General features: G+C 48.9%; 3 protein-coding genes across 15 annotated transcripts in view; 2 read left to right on the top strand and 1 right to left on the bottom strand.

The window, feature by feature from the left end:
• Positions 1-10,012, bottom strand: part of LOC122378541 (cell division control protein 45 homolog) — a 43,695-nt gene extending 33,683 nt beyond the window's left edge. Inside the window, exons 1-4 of one of the 6 annotated variants that reach the window (XM_043359729.1) lie at positions 9,743-9,960; positions 1,319-1,559; positions 812-971; positions 331-513 (exon numbers count right to left, since the gene is read on the bottom strand). In XM_043359729.1, the coding sequence (XP_043215664.1) occupies positions 331-513; positions 812-970 (342 nt within the window). In that variant the 5' untranslated portion in view covers position 971; positions 1,319-1,559; positions 9,743-9,960. Of the gene's footprint in view, positions 1-330; positions 514-811; positions 972-1,318; positions 1,586-4,903; positions 5,056-9,649; positions 9,667-9,742 lie in introns of those variants that run through there. The other 5 variants (XM_043359732.1, XM_043359731.1, XM_043359728.1 and 2 more) reach the window with 5 other exon arrangements.
• Positions 10,013-10,314: 302 nt separating this feature from the next.
• Positions 10,315-13,822, top strand: LOC122378538. Of its 5 annotated transcripts, none has more exons than XM_043359706.1 (3): positions 10,315-10,368; positions 11,415-12,296; positions 13,170-13,534. In XM_043359706.1, the coding sequence occupies exon 2, from the start codon at positions 11,543-11,545 to the stop codon at positions 12,287-12,289; it is 747 nt and encodes a 248-aa protein (XP_043215641.1). In that variant the 5' UTR covers positions 10,315-10,368; positions 11,415-11,542; the 3' UTR covers positions 12,290-12,296; positions 13,170-13,534. The 5 variants fall into 5 exon arrangements, with proteins under 5 accessions (XP_043215641.1, XP_043215643.1, XP_043215639.1 ...); XM_043359708.1 differs by lacking the exon at positions 10,315-10,368 and adding an exon at positions 10,421-10,513; XM_043359705.1 differs by lacking the exon at positions 10,315-10,368 and adding an exon at positions 10,464-10,509.
• Positions 13,823-14,237: 415 nt separating this feature from the next.
• Positions 14,238-18,951, top strand: LOC122378537 (UDP-N-acetylglucosamine transferase subunit ALG13 homolog). Of its 4 annotated transcripts, none has more exons than XR_006256033.1 (5): positions 14,238-14,417; positions 14,713-14,839; positions 16,284-16,383; positions 16,574-16,641; positions 17,023-18,951. XR_006256033.1 is itself a non-coding variant. In XM_043359703.1 (4 exons), exon 4 carries the CDS (start codon positions 17,156-17,158, stop codon positions 17,648-17,650), a length of 495 nt encoding a protein of 164 aa, XP_043215638.1. In that variant the 5' UTR covers positions 14,666-14,839; positions 16,284-16,383; positions 16,574-16,641; positions 17,023-17,155; the 3' UTR covers positions 17,651-18,951. The 4 variants fall into 4 exon arrangements, 1 of the variants encoding a protein (XP_043215638.1); XR_006256034.1 differs by having other exon boundaries at positions 14,255-14,417; positions 14,716-14,839; XR_006256035.1 differs by lacking the exon at positions 14,238-14,417 and adding an exon at positions 14,427-14,465.
• The last annotated feature ends 1,381 nt before the right edge of the window (positions 18,952-20,332 follow it).

The raw sequence follows: 20,332 nt of genomic DNA, 5'->3' as shown, positions 1-20,332 counted from the left end.
GGGCAGTGAGGGAGGCGCTCGGTCACACGGGGAACAGCAATGATACCAGAGACCGGGAGGGGGCGGTCACAATCGGGGAGACAGCAGCAGTAACAGAGAGGGAGAGAACAGTCCTACGGAGGACGGCACCGATACCAGAAAGCGGGGAAAGGGAAACAGGGCTGGCCGCGAAACCGAATCAGATGGGTTGTGCTGTGCGACTCCGAGGAATACCGCGTTCGACGAAGTTGATAATTTATGATACTCTAATGGTTGCTGTGCCACAGAAATACAACAAAATTAACAATACAACTTAAACAGGTTGAATCTGCATCAGCAGCACATACACACCTGTCCGTCGTTGTAGACGTTGTTGACGTCCATTGGCCGCTGGGAGTCGATGACGAATATGATGACGTCATCGGGAGGATCCAGCTCAGCCACCAGGTCCATGGAGATACCACAGTTGATGAGGACCACCAGTCGCACCAGGCCCACATTGTCCTTAAAGGACTGGCGCAGGTCATCTGGGCCCTGCAGATGGTGAAGGGAAGCACAAAGTCATGAAAACTTTCTGTGAGATGGATAATCACACATAACATACTACAGAGTTTAGGTATTCAGATGGTTTTTTGGCATATTGACTATTTTACTCATTCAAAATCAATCAGAAAATGGGATGTTAGTGAATCCAAATAAATTCAATTAAATAGTATGGAATGCTGCAACTTGAAAAGACTATCAATTAACTTGTCAGTAGAGCATAAAAATAACAAATTCTAAGGAGATTTAGAAGTTGCAATGGCTTGGCATGAACCCATCACAAACCTACCTTTATAGGTATGAGGGTATACAGCACATGGTCTCCACGGAAGAGCTCTTGAAGAATTGCTGAAGTGCAGATTGCATCTACATCACAGTGCACGAGCAGAAGTATTCTTTGATCTAACAGCTGCTGGTAGAAGTCCTTCTTTATGTCATTGATAAGCATACTGTAAACAGAAAAGAGAAGTGATGACAATGAAGAAAGTGACCTATTTTCTACCAAGTCCAAGTCCCACCCCAGAAGATTAAATAAAATAATGCTGAGGTCCATAATGTTTTTCAGAATCAATTTTTCTTTCTATCTACATCTTTTTTCAATGCCCTGAATTCATTTTACGGGGACCAGCATGGAATTTTTTCCCATAACATAGCTAGGTAGTAGGTAGGTAGGTGCATCATAATTTGACATCGGCGGTAGGCACATTGATCATGATTGAGCATCATGTGTAGACATGAAACAGCATGAAATGATACTTCCAATGTCACAGAGGGATGCAAAAGGAAGCACACTTACCTTGAATATTTATGCCAAAAGCTATAGCTGTAGCGTGATCATCAAGAAAATAAATAATCTTGATCTATGATCTAAATCTATAAATCACATTATTTACTGCTGAGCATATCAAGAAGGGAGGTACTCAATTTCCTCCTCGCGCTGTTTCACAGCATAAGAAAAACTACAGGGTAAATAGAAACCAGCAGAACCCAGCTTCAATTCCAAATCAAATTCAAATTTTAATGAAATGCGGTGCAGTCTGAAATTAGGATTATTACTGCATCTGCCCAGCTGGACAATTTGGCTAAGGGTGCAGGACACACTGCTACACCTGCTCAAGCCCCTGGGCATGAAGCCCAGAAAAGTATCTTTGCTGAAAATTGACTACATGGAAGGGGCAATGCGCAAAGGAAGACAAGCATGCAGGTTCTCTACACAAACGCAGATCAACTCCCAAACAAAAGAGACGAGCTCTGTATGAAAATAGCTGGCAATGAACCGGATCTTATTCTAGTCACAGAGGTAATTCCAAAAGCACAATCAGTTCCCATCAGTAAGGCTGTAATCTCCATTCCTGGCTACACTCTGTACACAAACTTTGATCCCTCTCAACCTGAATTGGGATCCAGTGGTCGCCGAGGAGTAGGCATATATGTAAAGACCTGCCTCCAAGCTTCAGAGATAACTGTCAGCTCAACGACTTACATCGAACAACTATGGTTGTATCTACCTTTGACAAACGATGACAAGCTTCTTATTGGATGCATCTACCGAAGTCCCTCCCAAAATACAAGAGATGTTTCTGATGAACTGTGTCATCTTCTACATGCTGCCTGCTCATCAGGTCACTCACATCTACTAATTGCGGGAGACTTCAATATGCCTCAAATTGACTGGGAAAATAACTTCTCCCCGGCTCCACCCCTGGATATTTCACACAGGTTCCTGGAGGCACTGGATGACTGTTTTCTCAATCAGCAGGTCACCCAACCAACTCGTTTCCGCCCAGGTGAGACTCCCCACCTATTGGATCTCATTGTGACAAATGCGGATGGGATGGTGCAAAACATCCATCACGAAGCTGGACTTGGCAGAAGTGACCATATCATCCTGAGATTCGATCTGTGTTGTTACACTTACCAGCAAATCGCTCCCGCAGCCCACGCAAACTATTTCAAAGGGAATGCAGCAGAGTTCATTGAGAAGCTCCACGACACTGACTGGGACCCAATGGCAAACCTCACGATCGACGAAAAGTACCAGTTTATCACGGATTGTATCAAAACAAGTGCACAAGAATGCTTCCCGACCAGCAAGAGGAAGTCTAACCGCAAGAACATCTACATCAATGGCCGAGCCCTACGACTCAAAAAGGAGAAAGAAAGACTCTGGACGGTATACTCTCAAACCCAGGATATCCTAGACTACTGCAGATTTACCCGCTGTAGAAACCAGTTGCGGGCCTTGACTAGGAAGCTGAGGAGGGACTTCGAGGAGGAACTGGTCAAACACGTCAAAACCAACCCAAAGGTATTCTGGCGCTATTCAAATTCAAGACTCAAGACTAAGGCTGGACTGGACAATCTCGTAGATGGCTCCGGGAGCATCGTGTGCGATGACAGAGATAAGGCCCAATTACTCAACTCGTTCTTCAGCAGTGTTTTTACAGACGAGGACAGATCTCACATTCCGGAGCCAACCAACCAATTCACAGGCGAGCCAATCGAGACTGTTCCCATTACAACTGAAGCGGTTCGGCTAAAACTTGCTCACCTGAAGACAGATGCCGCCCCTGGCCCGGATGGCTTGCACCCGAAGCTGCTACAACTTGGTGCTGCGGCTCTGGCTGGCCCACTGTCATCACTGTTCGCTGAATCTCTGGAACAAGGAAATGTCCCTTCAATATGGAAATCTGCGGCAGTGGTTCCGATCCACAAGAAGGGTAGCAGGAGTGCCCCAGAAAACTACCGACCAATCAGTTTGACGTCCATCCCATGCAAGATCATGGAGTCTCTGGTGCGTGACGCCCTCGTGGAGTTCCTCGCCTCCACTGGCCAGCTGTCCAAGCACCAGCACGGGTTCCGTCCCCGTAGATCCTGCAGCTCTCAACTCATGGAGGTTCTGGACGACTGGACCAAGATGCTCGAGCGGGGTGATCCCGTCGACGTGGCATGCTTAGATTTCCGAAAAGCATTTGACTCTGTCCCACACAACCGACTTCTGAAAAAGTTGAGGTGTTCTGGGATATCCGGCAAACTTCTCAAGTGGATTGAGGCATTTCTTTCCGGACGCAATCAAAAAGTCGTTGTAAACGGAAGCCTTTCAGACTCATTGGCTGTCAGAAGCGGAGTTCCTCAAGGCTCGGTCCTGGGACCCCTCTTGTTTCTGTTGTTTGTCGACGATATCCCCTCTGTGGTAGACTGTTCTGTGAAAATGTTCGCCGATGATACAAAGCTCTATCGGGACGTGTCAACGCTTTATGACAGTGACTCGAGCTCTGCAGCCGCTGAGGTTGTGGAACTGGCTGTCGCCCAACAAAGGGCTGGCAGAAACCATTCCACTCAACTTACCCAGCGCGCCCCTGAAGAGCGACGTCTGAACACGGTTGGAGCCCTGCCTGAGGATGATGAAGAGGGAGAGCTGGCTGTCTCTCATGTCAGAGATGTCAGATACCACTCTGCCCGACCATCGCCTATGCAGCAGGCGCGAGACCCGACGGCCGTAACGACACTTCAAGGCGATATTGATGCCCTGGTGGAATGGTCTGACCGATGGCAGCTCCCATTTAACGAGGGGAAGTGCAAGATCCTGCATCTGGGACGGAACAATCCTCGAATCAAGTACACCATGAGAGGGGTCGAACTAGAGGCGGTGGAAACAGAACGCGATCTTGGTGTCCACATTGACTCTTCGCTTAAATTTCGCAAGCAAGCTGCCACTGCTGCGGCGAAGGCCAACCAGATCCTGGCAGTCATTAGGCGTTCATTCGAGCTTATCGACGAGTTCACACTCCCACTGCTGTACAAGACTCTGGTACGCCCTCACTTGGAGTTCGGAAATGTGGCATGGGGTCCGTTCAACCGCGCGGATCAACTCCTTATTGAAAAGGTCCAAAGGAGAGCAACACGCCTGGTGGCCTCGATTAGACACCTCCCCTATGAAGTACGACTGCAAACCCTAAAACTGCCTACACTGTCCTACCGTCGACGACGTGGAGATATGATCCAGATGTACCAGCTGTTCAATGGAGGGGTCGACCTGTCTCCGGAGGATTTCTTTTCGACTGCCACTGACGATCGTACCCGAGGCCACTCGCGCAAAGTCCAGAAGCCCAGAGCTGAAAGCCGACCAAGAAGGCAGTCGTTCAGTGTGAGGGTTGTCAACGATTGGAATAGCTTGCCCTCGTCGGTCGTCGGAGCTGTCTCTGTCGAACAGTTCAAATCAAGACTGGACGCCCATTGGGCAAACATCAGGTATCTGATACCTGACAGGAGTTAGACAAGTCCCACAAGTTACGAGCTCGATGAGAACGGTTCCCTACAGGCATAGTAGCCTCTAAATTCCGATCAAATTAAGGTAAGGTAAGGTAAGGTAAGGTAAGGTATAGGGAAATATCAATGCTTCAATATAACACCACGGTATAGAGATAAAATATCTTGTATAAGGCGGTATTAGGGTATTAGGCAATATACCCTGGTATTGTATTAGGTACCTAATGCCTTGACTTATGCATAACCACACAACAGCTTGCATAAAAGCGCATAAAAGGGGGGGGGGGGGCAGTGCAAGCGTCACCGACAAAATCCTTGCGCCATTGACTGTCATTTCTGCGCATTATTTGTGAAAGTCATCCAAAAAAGCGCGCGCCTGTTTTAGATCTATTTTTATAAGATATTTAATTGTTTGCCATTCATTGAATATTGACAACTGACACCAATAAGCACGGGTGCGATCCTTATCTTATTTGAGGTAAAGCATTTTTGAAAAATATATTTATTGAATGCAGCAACGATTTGCGGCATCATCCATTTTCGGACGGCACCAGATATACTTACTTATACTTATACTTATAAAATGCGGAATTTAGGAAGGCCTTTTGGCCTCTTGGATCCGGACGTGACGAGCTTTGTGTCAGTGTGTCACTGCATCAGTCGTTGGAATGTATGGTGTACTTGGCGTGAGCCCAGTGTTCGTCAAGCCTGGCCTTGAAGCTATTGACTGAGGGCGCATCGACGACAGCGGATGGCAGAGAGTTCCAGTCGTTCAGGACTCGTATGCTGAAGGCGTTCCGCCGCACTCTGGAGACAGCCCTTGGCTTGGACAGCTTCCACTCATGCCCTCGAGTTCTGGTCGTCGTCGCCGCAGTGAAGAACTGAGATGGGTCAACATCCACTCCCCGTCGAAGCACCTGGTAAACCGAGATCATGTCGCCTCGTCGGCGCCGATAGTAGAGCGATGGCAAATTCAGGCTCCGGAGTCTCTCCTTGTATGGCAGGTGGCGGATGCTGGCAACCAGTCTCGTGGCCCGTCGCTGTACCCGTTCAATGCGTTTCTGGTCTTCTCGGTTGAAGGGTCCCCAGACCGCGTTGGCGTATTCGAGATGGGGGCGAACCATGGTCCGGAAGAGTGTTGGAAGCGTAGTCTCATCAATTACTCCGAAAGATCGACGAATGACTGTCAGAATGTGTGACGCTTTGGCCACGACTGCGGCAGCCTGTTCCCGGAACTTGAGCTGGTGGTCTATCTTGACCCCCAGGTCCTTTTCCACCAACGTCTGCTCTAACATAGTGTCTCCCATACGGTACAGGTGATTGGCGTTTCGAGGACCTAGGTGAAGAGACTTGCACTTCGACTGATTAAAAGGAAGTTGCCATTTCTCAGACCATCCGAGCAGGGCATCGAGGTCTCGTTGCAAAGCCTCCGACTCTGAAGCCTGGCCGACACTTCTGTACAGCTTCGTGTCGTCTGCGAATAACTTTAGCCCTGACGAGACACAAGCGGGCAGGTCATTGACAAAGACCAGGAACAGCAACGGGCCCAGGACCGTTCCCTGTGGTACGCCACTGGTGACAGGAACCCAGTCTGACTTTGCCCCATTTATCGACACACGCTGCTGTCGGTCAGTCAAGAAGGCCCTTATCCATTCGAGCAGCCGACCCCTAATGCCGCAGGATTGGAGCTTCAATAACAGGCGCTGGTGAGGCACAGAATTAAACGCCTTACTAAAGTCCAGGTAAAGGGCATCCACAGGGTCACCTTCCTCCAGTGCACGGGTCCAGTCTTCGACAGTTTCGAGAAGCTGAGTGGAGCACGACCTCTTCTGTCTGAAGCCATGTTGCAGGTTGCTCAGCTGTTCCGTCTCGATCAAGTAGGACATCATCTGGTCACGGACCAATGACTCGAGGACCTTGCATGGGACGGCTGTCAGCGTCACTGGTCGGTAGTTTGCAGGGCTGTCCTTCACTCCCTTCTTGAAGATAGGGATGATTTCATCGTTGCGCCAGTCACTTGGTAAGGAGGAGTTGTCCAGAGAAGAACGAAAGAGACGCGCCCATGGCTCTGCCATAACCAAGGCCGTTTCCCGAAGGATGCGCGGGTGGAGTCCGTCTGGTCCCGGTGAGCTGTCTATCTTGAGTTTCAGCAACTTCTCCCTGACCGCGCCAGTGCTGATGTCAATGTTGTCCAGCGGGGGGCCAGGGTAAACAGGTGGTGGTGCTGGCAGGACGGGGTCCTCGACCGTAAATACACTCTGGAAGAAGTGATTGAGCAAGTTGGCTTTGTCGCGGTCCTCCCGAACCATCGTCCCGTCTTCAGCCTTCAAGTCCTCCACTCTTGTCTTGGTCCGCAGTCGAGTGCCTGCATACCGCCAGAAACCTTTGGCGTTCGTACGCAGATTCCTCACCAGATGTCTTTCGAAGTTCGCCCGAAGACTCCGAGTGAGTGACCGAAGCTTGTTGCGTACACGGCTGAAGCGGGCGTAATCAAGCATATCTCTGGTTCGCATGTACTGTAACCACAATGTCCGTTTTTGCTTCTTTAGCCGAATGGCTTCGTGGTTGATGTAGATATTCTTATTATTTTGTTTGGACTTGGCAAGGGGTATACAAGTGGTCGAGTGCTCGGACAGTTTGGCCTTGATAAAAAGGTACATAGCATGTGTGTCCTGTGAAGTACTTGTTGGCCACTCTACATCAGACATGAGTTGGTTTAAGAGTGTGTAGTTGCCCTTGCTGAGATTGAGGTGTGGCTCCAATGGCTCAGTGGGAGGACAGTAGCATTCCACTTGGAACTGAAGCATGATATGGTCACTTGTGCCCAGGCCAGGCAAGTATTCCAGGTTCTTAACCATCGCCTCTTCAGAAGACAATATTAGATCAAGGGTATGAGGTGTTTCGCCAAGTCTAAATCTGGTAGGTCTGTCAACATGCTGGTACAGAAATGAGTCGTTCAACAGGTCAACAAACCCATGTGAACAGTGTGAGGGAGGTGCTGAAGAAAGACCCACTTGCCAGTTGATTTGCGGCAGATTGAAATCACCTCCAATAACCACATGTGTGTATCTAGAGTTGGTAGCCTGCTTGAATAGAGATCCAATCTTGTTAAGATCTTCTTCGGCAGAACCAGAGGGGCTTCGATAAATACAGCCAAGTAGAAGGACATCAGAGCTAGCCAGCGGCATCTCTATCCAAAGCTGCTCTCTGAATGTTGAATCCTTAAAAACAACTTCAGATACCCGGAGTGATGATTTGGCATAAATGCAGACCCCTCTAATACCACTTGAACCCAGCTTGGTTTCCGAGGGGTCGAAGTTCAGGTACATGACGTAGCCAGGTACAGACAAAAGGGCTGGGGATATTGGGTGAAGTTGGGCTTTAGGTATGACTTCATTAAGCAAGATGAAGTCTGGTTCATTTCCCGAAATAAACATGCAAAGGTCATCACGTTTCTTCACAAACTGGTCTGCATTTGCATACAGTACCTTGAGACCTTCTTCATATCTTGGTCCTGCCGGCCTGGATTGTCAGCACCTTTCCTGATCCGGGGTCTGGCCCGTCTGGGCCGTCCCTGGGGTTGTCAAGGTCTGCCTCCGAGATGTAGCATGTTGCTGGGGTGCTACAGCACCTTGTGGCCTACCCCGAACAAGTTCAGCTTCCACTGTCCGAGTCAGGTCCAGTTTTCTTGTCACAATCCGACCCTTCCTGATGGTGAGGTTCACTTCACCTGCATCTGTCCTCCTTCGTAGCTCTTCTCGGAGGCGTCTACCCTCTTCCCTCTCTTTCCAGGTAAGGTCAGGTGAAAGGTATACATTTTTCCAGAGATCTGTCGACCGTAGTTGAGGTGCCAGTTTTAGCACATCACTTTTAACCTCAGTGTTTTCAAGTCCCACTATCAACAGTCGTGGCTTCTCCTGACCCGGCTTGCCGACCCTGTATGCCTTTGTTACTCTCACATTGAGATGCATAGCATCCCGGATTACCTCCCTAAACTTTTCTTTGTCTGCTTCCACTCGTTCAGCATACAACTCACTTGTTGGCTCCGGGAGGTTATGCACTACCACATTCAGCTTGCGCTTCTCTTTTTCTAAGAAGTCATCAAAGACACCTGCTATTGCCTTCTCAGTGCAGAGGCTGGTATTCTCCTTCCCTTGGGATGGAATCGCTTCAAACTTTTTGGCTGCTTTTTGCATCACCTCAGCGCTGCCCTTGACGGCCTCTGCGTAGGACGCCCTATCATCCTGGATTTTCTTGAAGGAGTGCTGTAACATTGTCTCCTGATCTCCGATGAGTTTGGCATGAGCACGCATGACCTTCTCCACCTTTTCCATTCGTTCATCTACATGATCTTTCAGCTGTTTGACACCACTCTGTGTCTCACAGTGCTCGTTGTGACTGTTGGCATCAATCTTTGCAAATGCTGTTTGCATGAAATCAATCAATGCATCGAGCTTTGACTCCAGTTTAGAAAGTCTGTTGTCCTCATCACTCTTGCCCTTAGTTTTGAGGCCTTGTTTACAGGCAGAACAATGCCAAGATAACACCTTGTGCTTCACAAGGGCATTGTAGCACTGCTTTGAAATGCCTTGACACTTAGAATGGAACCAGCGATCACACGTGCAGCACTGTACACCCATTTCCCCGTCTTTCACATCAGTGTCACAGATTGGGTTGCTCGGACCACCCTTGCACGAGTTTCTGTCCAAGTTTGGTACATCCGGATCAGGGCTCGTGTTTGAAGACCTTGAGCCCCACAGTTTATAGGCATCACTACTGAGCCTCCTAATTTTGGGAGCCTCATCCTCTGTGGAATCTGTTGCAAGTGAGCTCAGTTGGGGGGCTCGTGCGACAGCACCAGCCACTTCTTTTATTTTATCTGTCTGGTTTTCCTTGGAACCTAGCTCAAATATTCCACACGGTTCAGAAAAAGCACAGTTCCCTGCCTTACCTCCTTCAGCTCCTTCGACAACAAAATCATTCACCTCGTTGCCGCCTCCACGTTTGCCGCCGCCGACCTCCACATTTGCATCCGACGGCGTCGATGGCGTCGCTGGAGATCCATTTGCGATCGTCGAATTGAGTGCATTTTCAGTTGCGGTCCGCTGTGGTTTCGACCTTGGAGGTTGAGGTGACCTCTGGACTAGCATCCTCGCTCATGAAGATAAGCCGACAGGTGAAATTGTGCCGTGGGTACCTAACTTATGTGTGCACTGATTGGGTACTGTGAGAGTGAGAGCTCGATTGGACACGTCCGATCCCCGTGAAAGCGCGAGCCGAAGTGATATGCCAGGATTTCTTTGTTACAACACAGATAAAACAATTCACAGATATGTCGATTGCACGGAAATGAATTTTGATGGGTGAAATGTCTCAAAATGATTGTCAATAATGAAATCAATAGCAAACAATGAAAAGTAAAAAAAATATGAAGAGTATAATACTTCATATGGAAGTCTTGATATGGCAGCAACAATAGGTAGCGAAAACTGCGCAACTGCTTCATATATTTGATCTTGTTTTTTGTTCGAAAAGAGCATTTCACGCTCTCCTAAAGCTCGTTGCTAGGCAATTCCGGTACTGTCATACACTGTCATCTACTGCAGCCCCTAATCGCTGATTGAAAAGAGCAGCGAGAACTGTCTTTGTTGAACACCCTTTCTACTAGTATGGAGTGGTTTGCGGAGTGTGTCACAGCAAAAATTGAGTGATGTCGATGTAGGTGAGTTTGGTTTCAGTGGAAGAAAATATAATACTACTTTTAACATGGAGTTTTGAACTGGAATATCACAAACAGTTTCATAACTTGAGCTCAGACAAGCTCAAGTCGGGAGTTTTTACGGCCCACCCTGACCCAAGGGCCCAAGGCTATGACTGGCCCACTGATCACTCTAGGGAAAGACTATCCATTTCTTGTTCCAAAATCAGTGCCTTAACAGGAATATGGTGCCTTATGGAAGAATGCCAGGGCTCAGTTTGATTGCACAACACTACAGCATGCTAGGTGTGTCAGTGTATGGGGTTTCCATCATCAACAAACTTGGACGCTCGCAACGCTGAAGCATCAAGTAAAATTTTCTTCAGTTATTCTTTTCTTTGTTCATTAATAGGTATTGGTCTTAAAATGTGAATGGTAAGAACTAGTAAGATAGGTAGTTACTCTTGCAGAAATAAGTTATTACTCACAGTCTCAGCAGGGCACTTTGGGTGCAAGCCTGATCATATGGAACATAATATAATCTGTACTTTCTCCGTAGCCAGTATATCAGTTTTCATTTAATTGTGGAGCAAGTTTTGTTTACTTTTCATTTTGACCAACTCAAGGCTGACACTCTTAAAAGCCATGAGTCATGACTTGTGTCTTCTTATCATCATTTCATCCCCACTTTGTCAGGAGTGCTATGCCTGGTTTACCTATACAGCCTGGTGACTTATGTAATGAAAGTGCACATACTTCACAAAAAATGACATTGCAAAGTTAGTGGGATTGATAAGCCATGTACTCTCTGTCAACCAGCAACCTTATGCTAATTTGCTATGAGGTAATCATTGAATCTGTATTCTTAGTTCATAATAGCTTGGATTTGGCCATTTGGTGACATTGATGTATTCCTCTTTGACAGGGAGATTTCTTCTCAGAAGGCAACACAGCTTGCATCTAAATAGTGATTTGACATACAAGAAAAGGATTTGGATGTTTTATTAGGTCGACATTATAAGAACAATAAAATCGTCACATTAGCATTGTGAAATGTCCAAGCTGTTTCTAAATACCACCATATCCCACCTCTGTTCCTCCATTTTATCCTCTTTCAAACCCCTCGGACCATTCTCACATGCAGCAGCATCATTGCATGTGCATTCCTGTCCAGTACTGCATCACAGGCTATCAGCAAACATTTTCCCTGCGCCGCGGATCCAGTCGCTAGCCCCTCCCTCCGTGACGCGAAGTCTGCAGACGGCGCGGAGCGGCAGCTCGCGGCGTGAGGAGCGCTGGCGCAGAAGGGACCGCATTCCGTCCGAGTTCCGGCTGGTGTATGTCGCTCCCAACGAGCGGTGGATGCGCGCCGCGGCGCTGGCCGTGGCCTCTCCGCTGCTGGTGGCCGTGCCGGCCGCGGCGCTGCGGCCGGCCTCGGTGCTGCTGGCCGCCGAGTGGCAGGTGCTGCTGGGCGGCGGGCTGTACGGCCTGCTGGCTGCCGCCGTGCTCCTGCTGACCTGGCGGTACCCGTTCCGGATGTACCACAGCGCGGCGCGGCGTCAGTTTCGTGCCGTGCTCACCGGACCGCTGCTGCTCAACTCGCGGCAGCTCAGCCTGCCGGAGGGCTCGGTGAGCCGCGTGCGCAGCGTCTCCAACATGATGCCGTGGATGGACTCCCTCTATAAGAGCCAGCAAGGCAAGCTGGTGCTGCTGGACACGGGGTTCCAGTCGGCCGAGATGTTCAACAGGCTGCTCGGGCATCACGTGGACGAGGATGGTGACAGCGGAGGTAGTGCATAAATGGTGCGTGGACAGTAGAGTTGCAAAGTTTTCCCCAAAGGCTGCTACCGGCACCGCCCCGCCCCACAAAAATTTTCTGGGATACCGGCATGCTACCACGCCCCAAGCAAAAACACCGCACAAATTACCGGCACCATAAAAAACCTGCATTCTTGATATGCCATATTTGGGCAGTTTCAGTACCCGTCCCACCCAGCAGCCATCCATTGTCCAATCACAACTACCAGCAGACTGATTTTGGCTGAGTTGGCCCCACAAATATCCACAATTTTGAAACTCAATTCCAGTCTATAACTGTTCAAATATCACCTGTAATCAAAGAGGTATTGCAAAAAAATCTAACACATTCATGAAAAAAAAAACAAGGACAAAAAGCACTTGAGTTACTGAAATGTGTTTCTGAAGACTGGGCAGTGAGCAGTAATCATATTTACATTTCATAGGTGTTCTACTTTTCCACATTCTCCTGAAATGTTGCAGGCACCAGCCAAATGTTTAAAATCTAGATGGTCAAAACATAAACAAGTAGGTACAGATTCGGCCATGTTCCTAACTGAGAAAGCCAGTTCAACATCTACTTTTTTAACAATTATAATTATAACCAAGCCTGTGAAATGCTGAGGTCCATGTATTACCCCTACCCTTAGCAATGGAACTTCTACCACAAAATGTATCTTGCAGTGGCTTATATTGCTGCTATTACAATTTGAGAGCCTCTTAGTGTCCAAAGTTTGAATCATATGCTGATAATTTTTATTTTGCACAAAATCAAAAATATCGGCATGCTACCGGCAAGACATGCCATATACCACGAAAAAACCTGCGGTAGTGAAAAATTACCGGCATGCCGGTAGTGCGGTAGGGAAATTTTGCAACTCTAGTGGACAGCGACTGGCAGACTATTTGAATCGCGAAATATTGTTATGATTTGCACATTTGCTGTGGCAGCATGTTTCGAATAAATAGGGTATGCTTACCAGCTTTTACCAAAATGTGGTTAGGTGCCTTAGATTTGTTGGAAATAACTGTTATGGTATGCCGCTCGAAGATATTAGGTGCCAAGTTATGCCTGACAAAGTAATTTTAGTTAAGCCAGTTAAGTCGATAAACCATATGAGAATGGAAAAGCGTCGCCCGTATGAATAATTCATGATTGCCGTGGGCCAGGACAAGAATGAACCGAGGATCAAAATGAGAAACATGTACCCGAAATAAATGACATAGGTATGAGTATGACGAAAGAAATAGGTCGTGTTGGGTTATTGGTGGTGGACATGAAAAAGATGCCGATGATGAACTTACGGCCTTCGGTCTCGTCAGTTTGGATTTGTTACAAACACTTTATGGTCTTCCTCAGGAATCAGAATGGCGGACCAGGACCGCATGGTCTAGCCGTCTGGCCGATCTACATGAAGCAGAGGCCTCTTTCAGTATTTTACCACGCAAACATTCATTGGTCGATCCAGGGAGAGAGGGGCATTTAGACACAGGTTACCACCCTCACCCATCGCATCGCCCTAAAATAGACAAAAATAATGAAAGGAAACTAGCGATGCTTTCTACAGAAAGTCTGCTTTGTTCCGCCGAATGGTGCATAAAGAAACGAAATCTGTCTCCGATAAGCTTTTTTTTTAGGAAGTTCTTTGAGCCTTCGAGCCGTGCACCCCACCCCCCGAAGCGTCGACTCGAGACCGGCTTTCTGAATCAGCCTGTGCAAAGAGACCTGCTCCCGGGTAGCTATCCATGTCAGATACAAAATGACCGTCCTGCCCGGGACAGTTGTTTATAGAAATAAAGGAAAAGGATTTTACTGTTCTGAGGCTGAATAATGGCGGGACGATCTAGCTGCGGTTTCCGTGATTTCATTTCGTTTTTAAATTTAGCAGCAGTTTACTAGCAATCGTGCGCCTTAAACAACGCAGCAAAGACAAAATAACTTGTTCAAAAGCGTCATGAGTTTGTTGTGAAAATGCAAAATAAGCTACATTTGACATCTAACTGGTGAAAGTTCTTCCAGCAGCGAAAACATGTTATATTCTGAACACTTTACACTGCTTAGCCTTTTTTGGCATAAGAGCTGGATCCCGGATGGCGGCGAGATAATTAATAAATTGAAATGGTGATTTGTGTAAGTATTGTGTCACCCTTATATACCTTGTATTGTGTATGGTGTTGTGTGGGTCTATCGACCTTTCTCCGCTACATTTTTATCTTCCCTTCCATTCCCTTCGATGAATGAAGGTTTCCTTATCATTGACAATTGGGTAAAATTTAAAATTCAATTTTACCTGAAGTATTGCAATCAAATTTTCAGTCAATATCAATATTTGAAATCTGTTCAAATATTTCAATTTGGGATGGTGGTCATGGACACTGGACAGTAGGTAGTAGTTCAATATTTAATTCATTTTCTGTCTTTCTAGCAGGAATTAAGAAGTCATGAAGGTTGCTGTGAAAACTGAAGAGGTTGGACCTTCTGAAGAGAATACAATAGAAACTGTTGACAGCAAAACTGGGCTCAGTACTATTTTTAAGAATCCAGATTTTAAGGTAAGATAGAATAAGTTGAAATAATTTGAAGGTGACAGAGATCTTCGACCATAAACAAACTCGGGTGGGGGAGGTGTTTTTGTGACATCAACTTACATTGTTGGTTTCATGAGGAGAGCTGCAATCTTTCCAAGTTGCACAAGAACCCAGTTTACCCTGGCCCAGACTGGAAAAAATACACGTTATGCCAAATATGTCCAGCATAGTAGCGGGATTGCACTGAAAATTTCAGCTCACGTCTGACGTAACTTCGCATGCGTCAATTCAGCGCACGGTGGTTGCTGAATTTTCGGTGCAGGGTGGCTGCAAAATTCTTTAGCGAAAGATGGTCACCAAATTTAGTCGGGATTGCTGGTCAATCTAGCAGCAGATTTGCCCTGCGGGCAGCTCTGGAAAGATTTCGGGATGAGACGTCCCCGCCCCGGTCGTCGTGTAGGTACTCCAATTGGTGAGTGGCGAGCCACACTGAGTCTATGCTCAGCGGTGGAGCGGCCGCCCAGGTGAGGCCTCAACCCTCGGCGTAGAGATAGGTATGGAAGAGTGAAGACCTTGTTGAACATCGCCGAGCGTCGTTATGGAAGGGAATGAGAGTACGGATGACCTGGCGAAACGAGATCCGGCGAAACGAGCGGCCGCCCTGCCTTCAAACGCCCGCTCGCTGACCAGGGCGGTTCATTGTGCGGTCTCGCATCAATGATCAATGGCGCGACAAGTGGTCCGAGTCACTAATCAAGTCACTTCTCGGGAGTAAGCCGCCGCTCACTATCCCTGGAGAGGACCGAGAGGACGCCGTTTTGGTGCACCAGATGAGGGCGGGCCACTGGGGCCGCTCGCTCCAGTACGTGCACCGAATCGGCTGTCTCCACTCCGCGGCGTGCCAGCAGTGCCCAGACAAGCGGTGCCACGCGGCACTCTGTGCTGTGTGCCTAAAAGAGGCTGATGTGCCGGAGCACGTGCTGCTCCGCTGCCCGGCCCTCGCTGGCTCCCGCCAGCCTCGAACATAGTGCTCCGCCGATTGTTATGGCCCTGGAACTTCCGTCTTCGTTTCGCGACACGACGCTAGTGCGCTAAGCATATTGAGGTATTGGGTTTCCGTGAAAAAAAACTTATTCGGACGCTCAAACATGGGAGAGCGTCCAAGGCTCCGGAACGGAACCCTCTGTCTGGTTGATATAGCCTTGATTGGTAGACGAGCACATGTGCTTTGTATAAGTGGCTTAATTTTGGCACAATAGGCACCCAATTCTCGGCGCAAATCATGCAGAAATTTCAACGCAAAATCGCTTGCGCCGAATTTCGGCGCAAGAGCGTCTCACCGGCGTCCGGCGTAGTGTATGGATGTTTTCCAGTCTGGACCCTGGCACCCTGTTGGACAGCATTGAGTGAATGGTGTGATACAACTGTTTTTGTGTGATAGATAAATTATATAGTCTTTTTATTACAGCACTCTGGGAAGACTGCAAACAAGAAGCGGGCTTGGCGTCCTCTGAAGCAGCTTATTAGCATCGAAAAAAGCCTGCCTTATCCAGAACAGGCTGTTACGTGTAAGTAACCGCGCATTTTTTTTTTTAGCGGATTAAAAAAATATCCCTTGTTGAGTCTCAGGTTGTCTAATTATATTTTACATAAAAGCTTATAAATATTATCACAGTTTGTGTGGTCTCCACTGATGTGGAATGGTTTCCAGGTATATTGGGTCATGATTGTCTGCTCATGAAGTGTCTCTTTCCACAGACTGGAGCATTGAGGCTCCACCATCATTTCTTCCTCCGAAGAAGTATTCGGACATCTCAGGCCTACCGGTGAGTACCTACCTACTTTTTATTTTTCATCTACTCATACCTTGCCTATTGTAAAGGGCAATTTGTAGAATAACTGTTTGCATGCTTTTGTTTCAGTAAGAGCATGATTTATCTTCAGTGTTGGGAGCTGATTCATTTTTTTTGTGATCGGATAATGCGCAGATTTCCACGCTAGGTGCAATGTTTTGCCAACAGCTTTGCAATATTACAACCTGAACAACAAACGTTTACCTTTTACATAAATAAACGCATTATAGCTCTTGTGGAAATAAGCTCTCAGTTCACTGAACAGTTCCTAAAGCAGAATTCATTAGCATAGGTTTTGTACAGATTGGCGTCAAAAGAGAGCAAAACACATCGGTTCGCGTCTCTCCATTCCAGGCAAAGTACACAGACCCCCACACAAAGCTACGGTACGCCAGTGCAGAGGAGTACAAAATCATCCAAAGCCTACCGGGCGACATCGTAGCCGGCTACCTGGCTCTACGCAAGGCGTTCAACCCCGTCGGTTGACATGGCTCGCGTCTTCGTGACGGTGGGGACAACGGAGTTCGACAAACTCGTGCGAACAGTGACATCTACCGACGTGTTGAGCACTCTCAGTTCGCGCGGCTATCGCGAGATGGTGCTGCAGATCGGTGCTGGGAAGACTGAGCCTCCCACGGGCACCTTCGAGGGAGTCGCGGTCCGCTGGTTTCGCTCCAAGCCGAGCATTGCCGAAGACATGGCGTCCGCTGACCTTGTGATCGGTCACGCTGGGGCGGGGACGTGTCTGGAGGCGCTGCGGGCCGGCCGGCCGCTGGTGGTGGTCACCAACACGACCCTCATGGACAACCACCAGGCCGAGCTGGCCGGCCGGCTGGCCGCCGACGGACACCTGCTGCACTGCGTCTGTGAGACGCTCAGAGACACACTGGCCGGGATGGAGCTGTCTCAGCTGCGGCCGCTGCCGCCGGCCGACCCGACACCGTTCGCCGAGCACCTGGAGCGGAGACTGGGGCTGAGGTGATGATGAGACGGACTCGAGTGGTAATGGAAAGTAGTCTGAGAGAAGTCAGCTCTGTGTGAACGCCTCTGAAAGCGATTCAGCCTTACTGTAAGTCTGAGCGACGCATACCGTGATTGAGACGAAAATGCATACTATTGACTACAAGCTGTCCCGGACTAGTTTTCAGCCATGGATTCTGGAACCCCTCTGAGACAAAGTGACGTTCGCCCCAGGCGGGCCCCGTCACCGTCCACCAGCGTCCGCCGCCGCCGACCGCCGACACGCAGGGCGTCACGCTCGACACAATCAATAAACAGGTGCGCGTGTCGCGTGTTTTGTGCCGTCAGCGCGGCCGTGCGGCGGCGGCGGACGGCGCGGGGCCGGTGTCGGTGTCGGCGCCCGTCCGGGGGTGGGCTCGACGTGTTTATCCAGGCGTGGCTCGGTCGCGGGCTGTGGGACGGACGTGCACCAGGCGCCGCCTGCCACCCGCCGCGCCGCGGCGGCTCGCATGCCGGCGCCGATCCGGCCGCACGCCGTGTGCTGCTCTGTGAGCTGCCGCCGCCCGAGACGGGGTCATGATGGGGCCTGGGCGGGGCCGCTGCCGCCCGTGACCGCCTCCTGGGTGCCGCGGCGGCTGGCACGGCCGCCGGCGCGGTGATGGGTGGGGCAGCGAGTGCCGTGACGGACAGCCGACTGGCCGTGATGTACGGGCGTCACGCGGCCGACCAGTGACGTGACTGAGTGGCCCCGGAGAGACGGGAGGGGCTCTGTGGAGGGTGAAGCCGTCTGTGATGAATTGGAGAGGACTCCCCGGTGTGTCGAGTGATCTCTGTTTATGGCGTGTGGTGCATTTTCCACGCGGGTTTGTGATGCGTGGGGTGTCGTATTAGAAAAGCGTTGAAAGCTCAGCTCTATCGAGATCCATTGCCATTCTCTGATCGCCCGGTTCATTGATCCACTCTTTCTTTCTCAAAGGCGTCTCCCGACATATTACCACAAGTCTCCAGTTCCACTCTAACCTGACCGGTCCAACTGTCGGTGTCAGAACGTCCGTTGACATGTTTTTAGTAACACCGCTTTATTTTAGTAACACCGCTTTCCTAACAGTATTGGCTGACGAATGGTGATTGATACACTGTGACTCGTTTTTGAAGAGGCTGTCTGTGTTTGCGGGCGTTGGCCCTCACACCAGCTTCAGGACGGTATTCTTGGCTGACCTCCCCTGACGCCTAAAGAAGGCCAGTTTTTGTGAGCTGTTGGGCTTGTCAGGAGTCATGTTTTGTGCACGTCTTGATGTAAACAATATAAGTCTGAACAAGGGATCCAGCTTGGACTGTCTGTGCTGAAACTCCGTGACGTGTTTAGTTTAAGCCTGCTGTAATAGGGCCAACGGAATTGTTTGGATGGAACGCAGCCATTCTGGCTTTCACCACTGCAGGAAACGGGCGTTTTTACCGACACCATTGCTGAAACGGCTCGCGTGATTTGGTGTGGTATATCTTTTCCAAAATTTCCCTCGTCATCTATGATTTACTAGCTAGCGACATCGATGAAACTCCACTCAAACTGTTCTGCTTTTATTCAAGGTGGCGGTGATTCAAACTTCACCTCTGACTCTTTTGTTAGGACGGCGGCTCTGACAGGCTACTCGCTGCGGGCGTGCTGGATCGAGTGTGGTCCCGAGAGGGCCCTGTCCAAACGAGCATGCCACGTCGTGAGGCCCTTCTAACGGGGACCTAACCCGACGAATTTACCACTGGACCTGAGCCGACATCAATATTTGGGCGATTAACCGTGCGTCCGCTAACAGCGACACAGTTAGCGGGCCGGTCAGTGGAGCTACTTTACTTTTAGTCATAACAGAGACGAATCATGTGTCAAACTCTGGCCCAGATGACCGATTTGACCCTAAATTTGAAAGGTTCCGAGGGTGTTGATGCATTCTCTTGGATTTGTTTGCCGTGATGTAAACACGTGTTAGTACCTATGCAGGTTACAAATAACAAGAAGACAAATACAATGCATTTTGTCCTGTCTTTACCTACCAATGCAATACACACGTGTTTTATCTCATAGTGTCTACCGACCTTTAGTGGCATCTTCATGCGATCGAACTGTCAGGGGTAGGACATTGTAGGTATTGGGTACAATATTGTCAATATTTGAAGGGCGCGCAAACTACACAGTCGCCGAAGTGTCTGCTTCCCCACTCGCATGATTGTGGTGCTGTGATCGTTCTCAATTTATTCGGGTGTGTCATTTTCTCTTCCATTCCTCTGTGTTCAAATGCCTCCCGAACTGATGGATGCGGCTTGCTCTCGTCTCGTCCTGCCCCGGGAGCAGCCGTAATATAAGTGCGCGAATCTCTCGCTAGGTGGCACCATGATCTGCGCCTGAAATGATGCTGTACCGTAAGGCCCTATTTTTCACTCGGCGAGGAATCTCTTTCCTCTTGGCAGGCTTTTGACGATAATTTTAAGATGCCGCGTACACCGGCAATGGAGTTTGCATATATTTTCTGGTATATGATTGAAATCACACGAGAAAATGTTGTCAAAGACGTAACGCAATATGTCGAGTTGATCGTCATGCCGAGTGCCAGTAGCAGGTGCTTAGGTACCCAACATGTGACGTCGGTAATTATTAATTAAACTATAAAAGCATCGTCAAACAGTCTACAAAATTGCAATTGATTTTCTTGAG

This window comes from Amphibalanus amphitrite, unplaced genomic scaffold, assembly GCF_019059575.1.
Source record: "Amphibalanus amphitrite isolate SeventyFive unplaced genomic scaffold, NRLGWU_Aamphi_draft 000061F_arrow, whole genome shotgun sequence".
In the NCBI taxonomy this organism is placed as follows: domain Eukaryota; kingdom Metazoa; phylum Arthropoda; class Thecostraca; order Balanomorpha; family Balanidae; genus Amphibalanus; species Amphibalanus amphitrite.
This window is presented reverse-complemented; position numbering and strand designations above follow the sequence as displayed.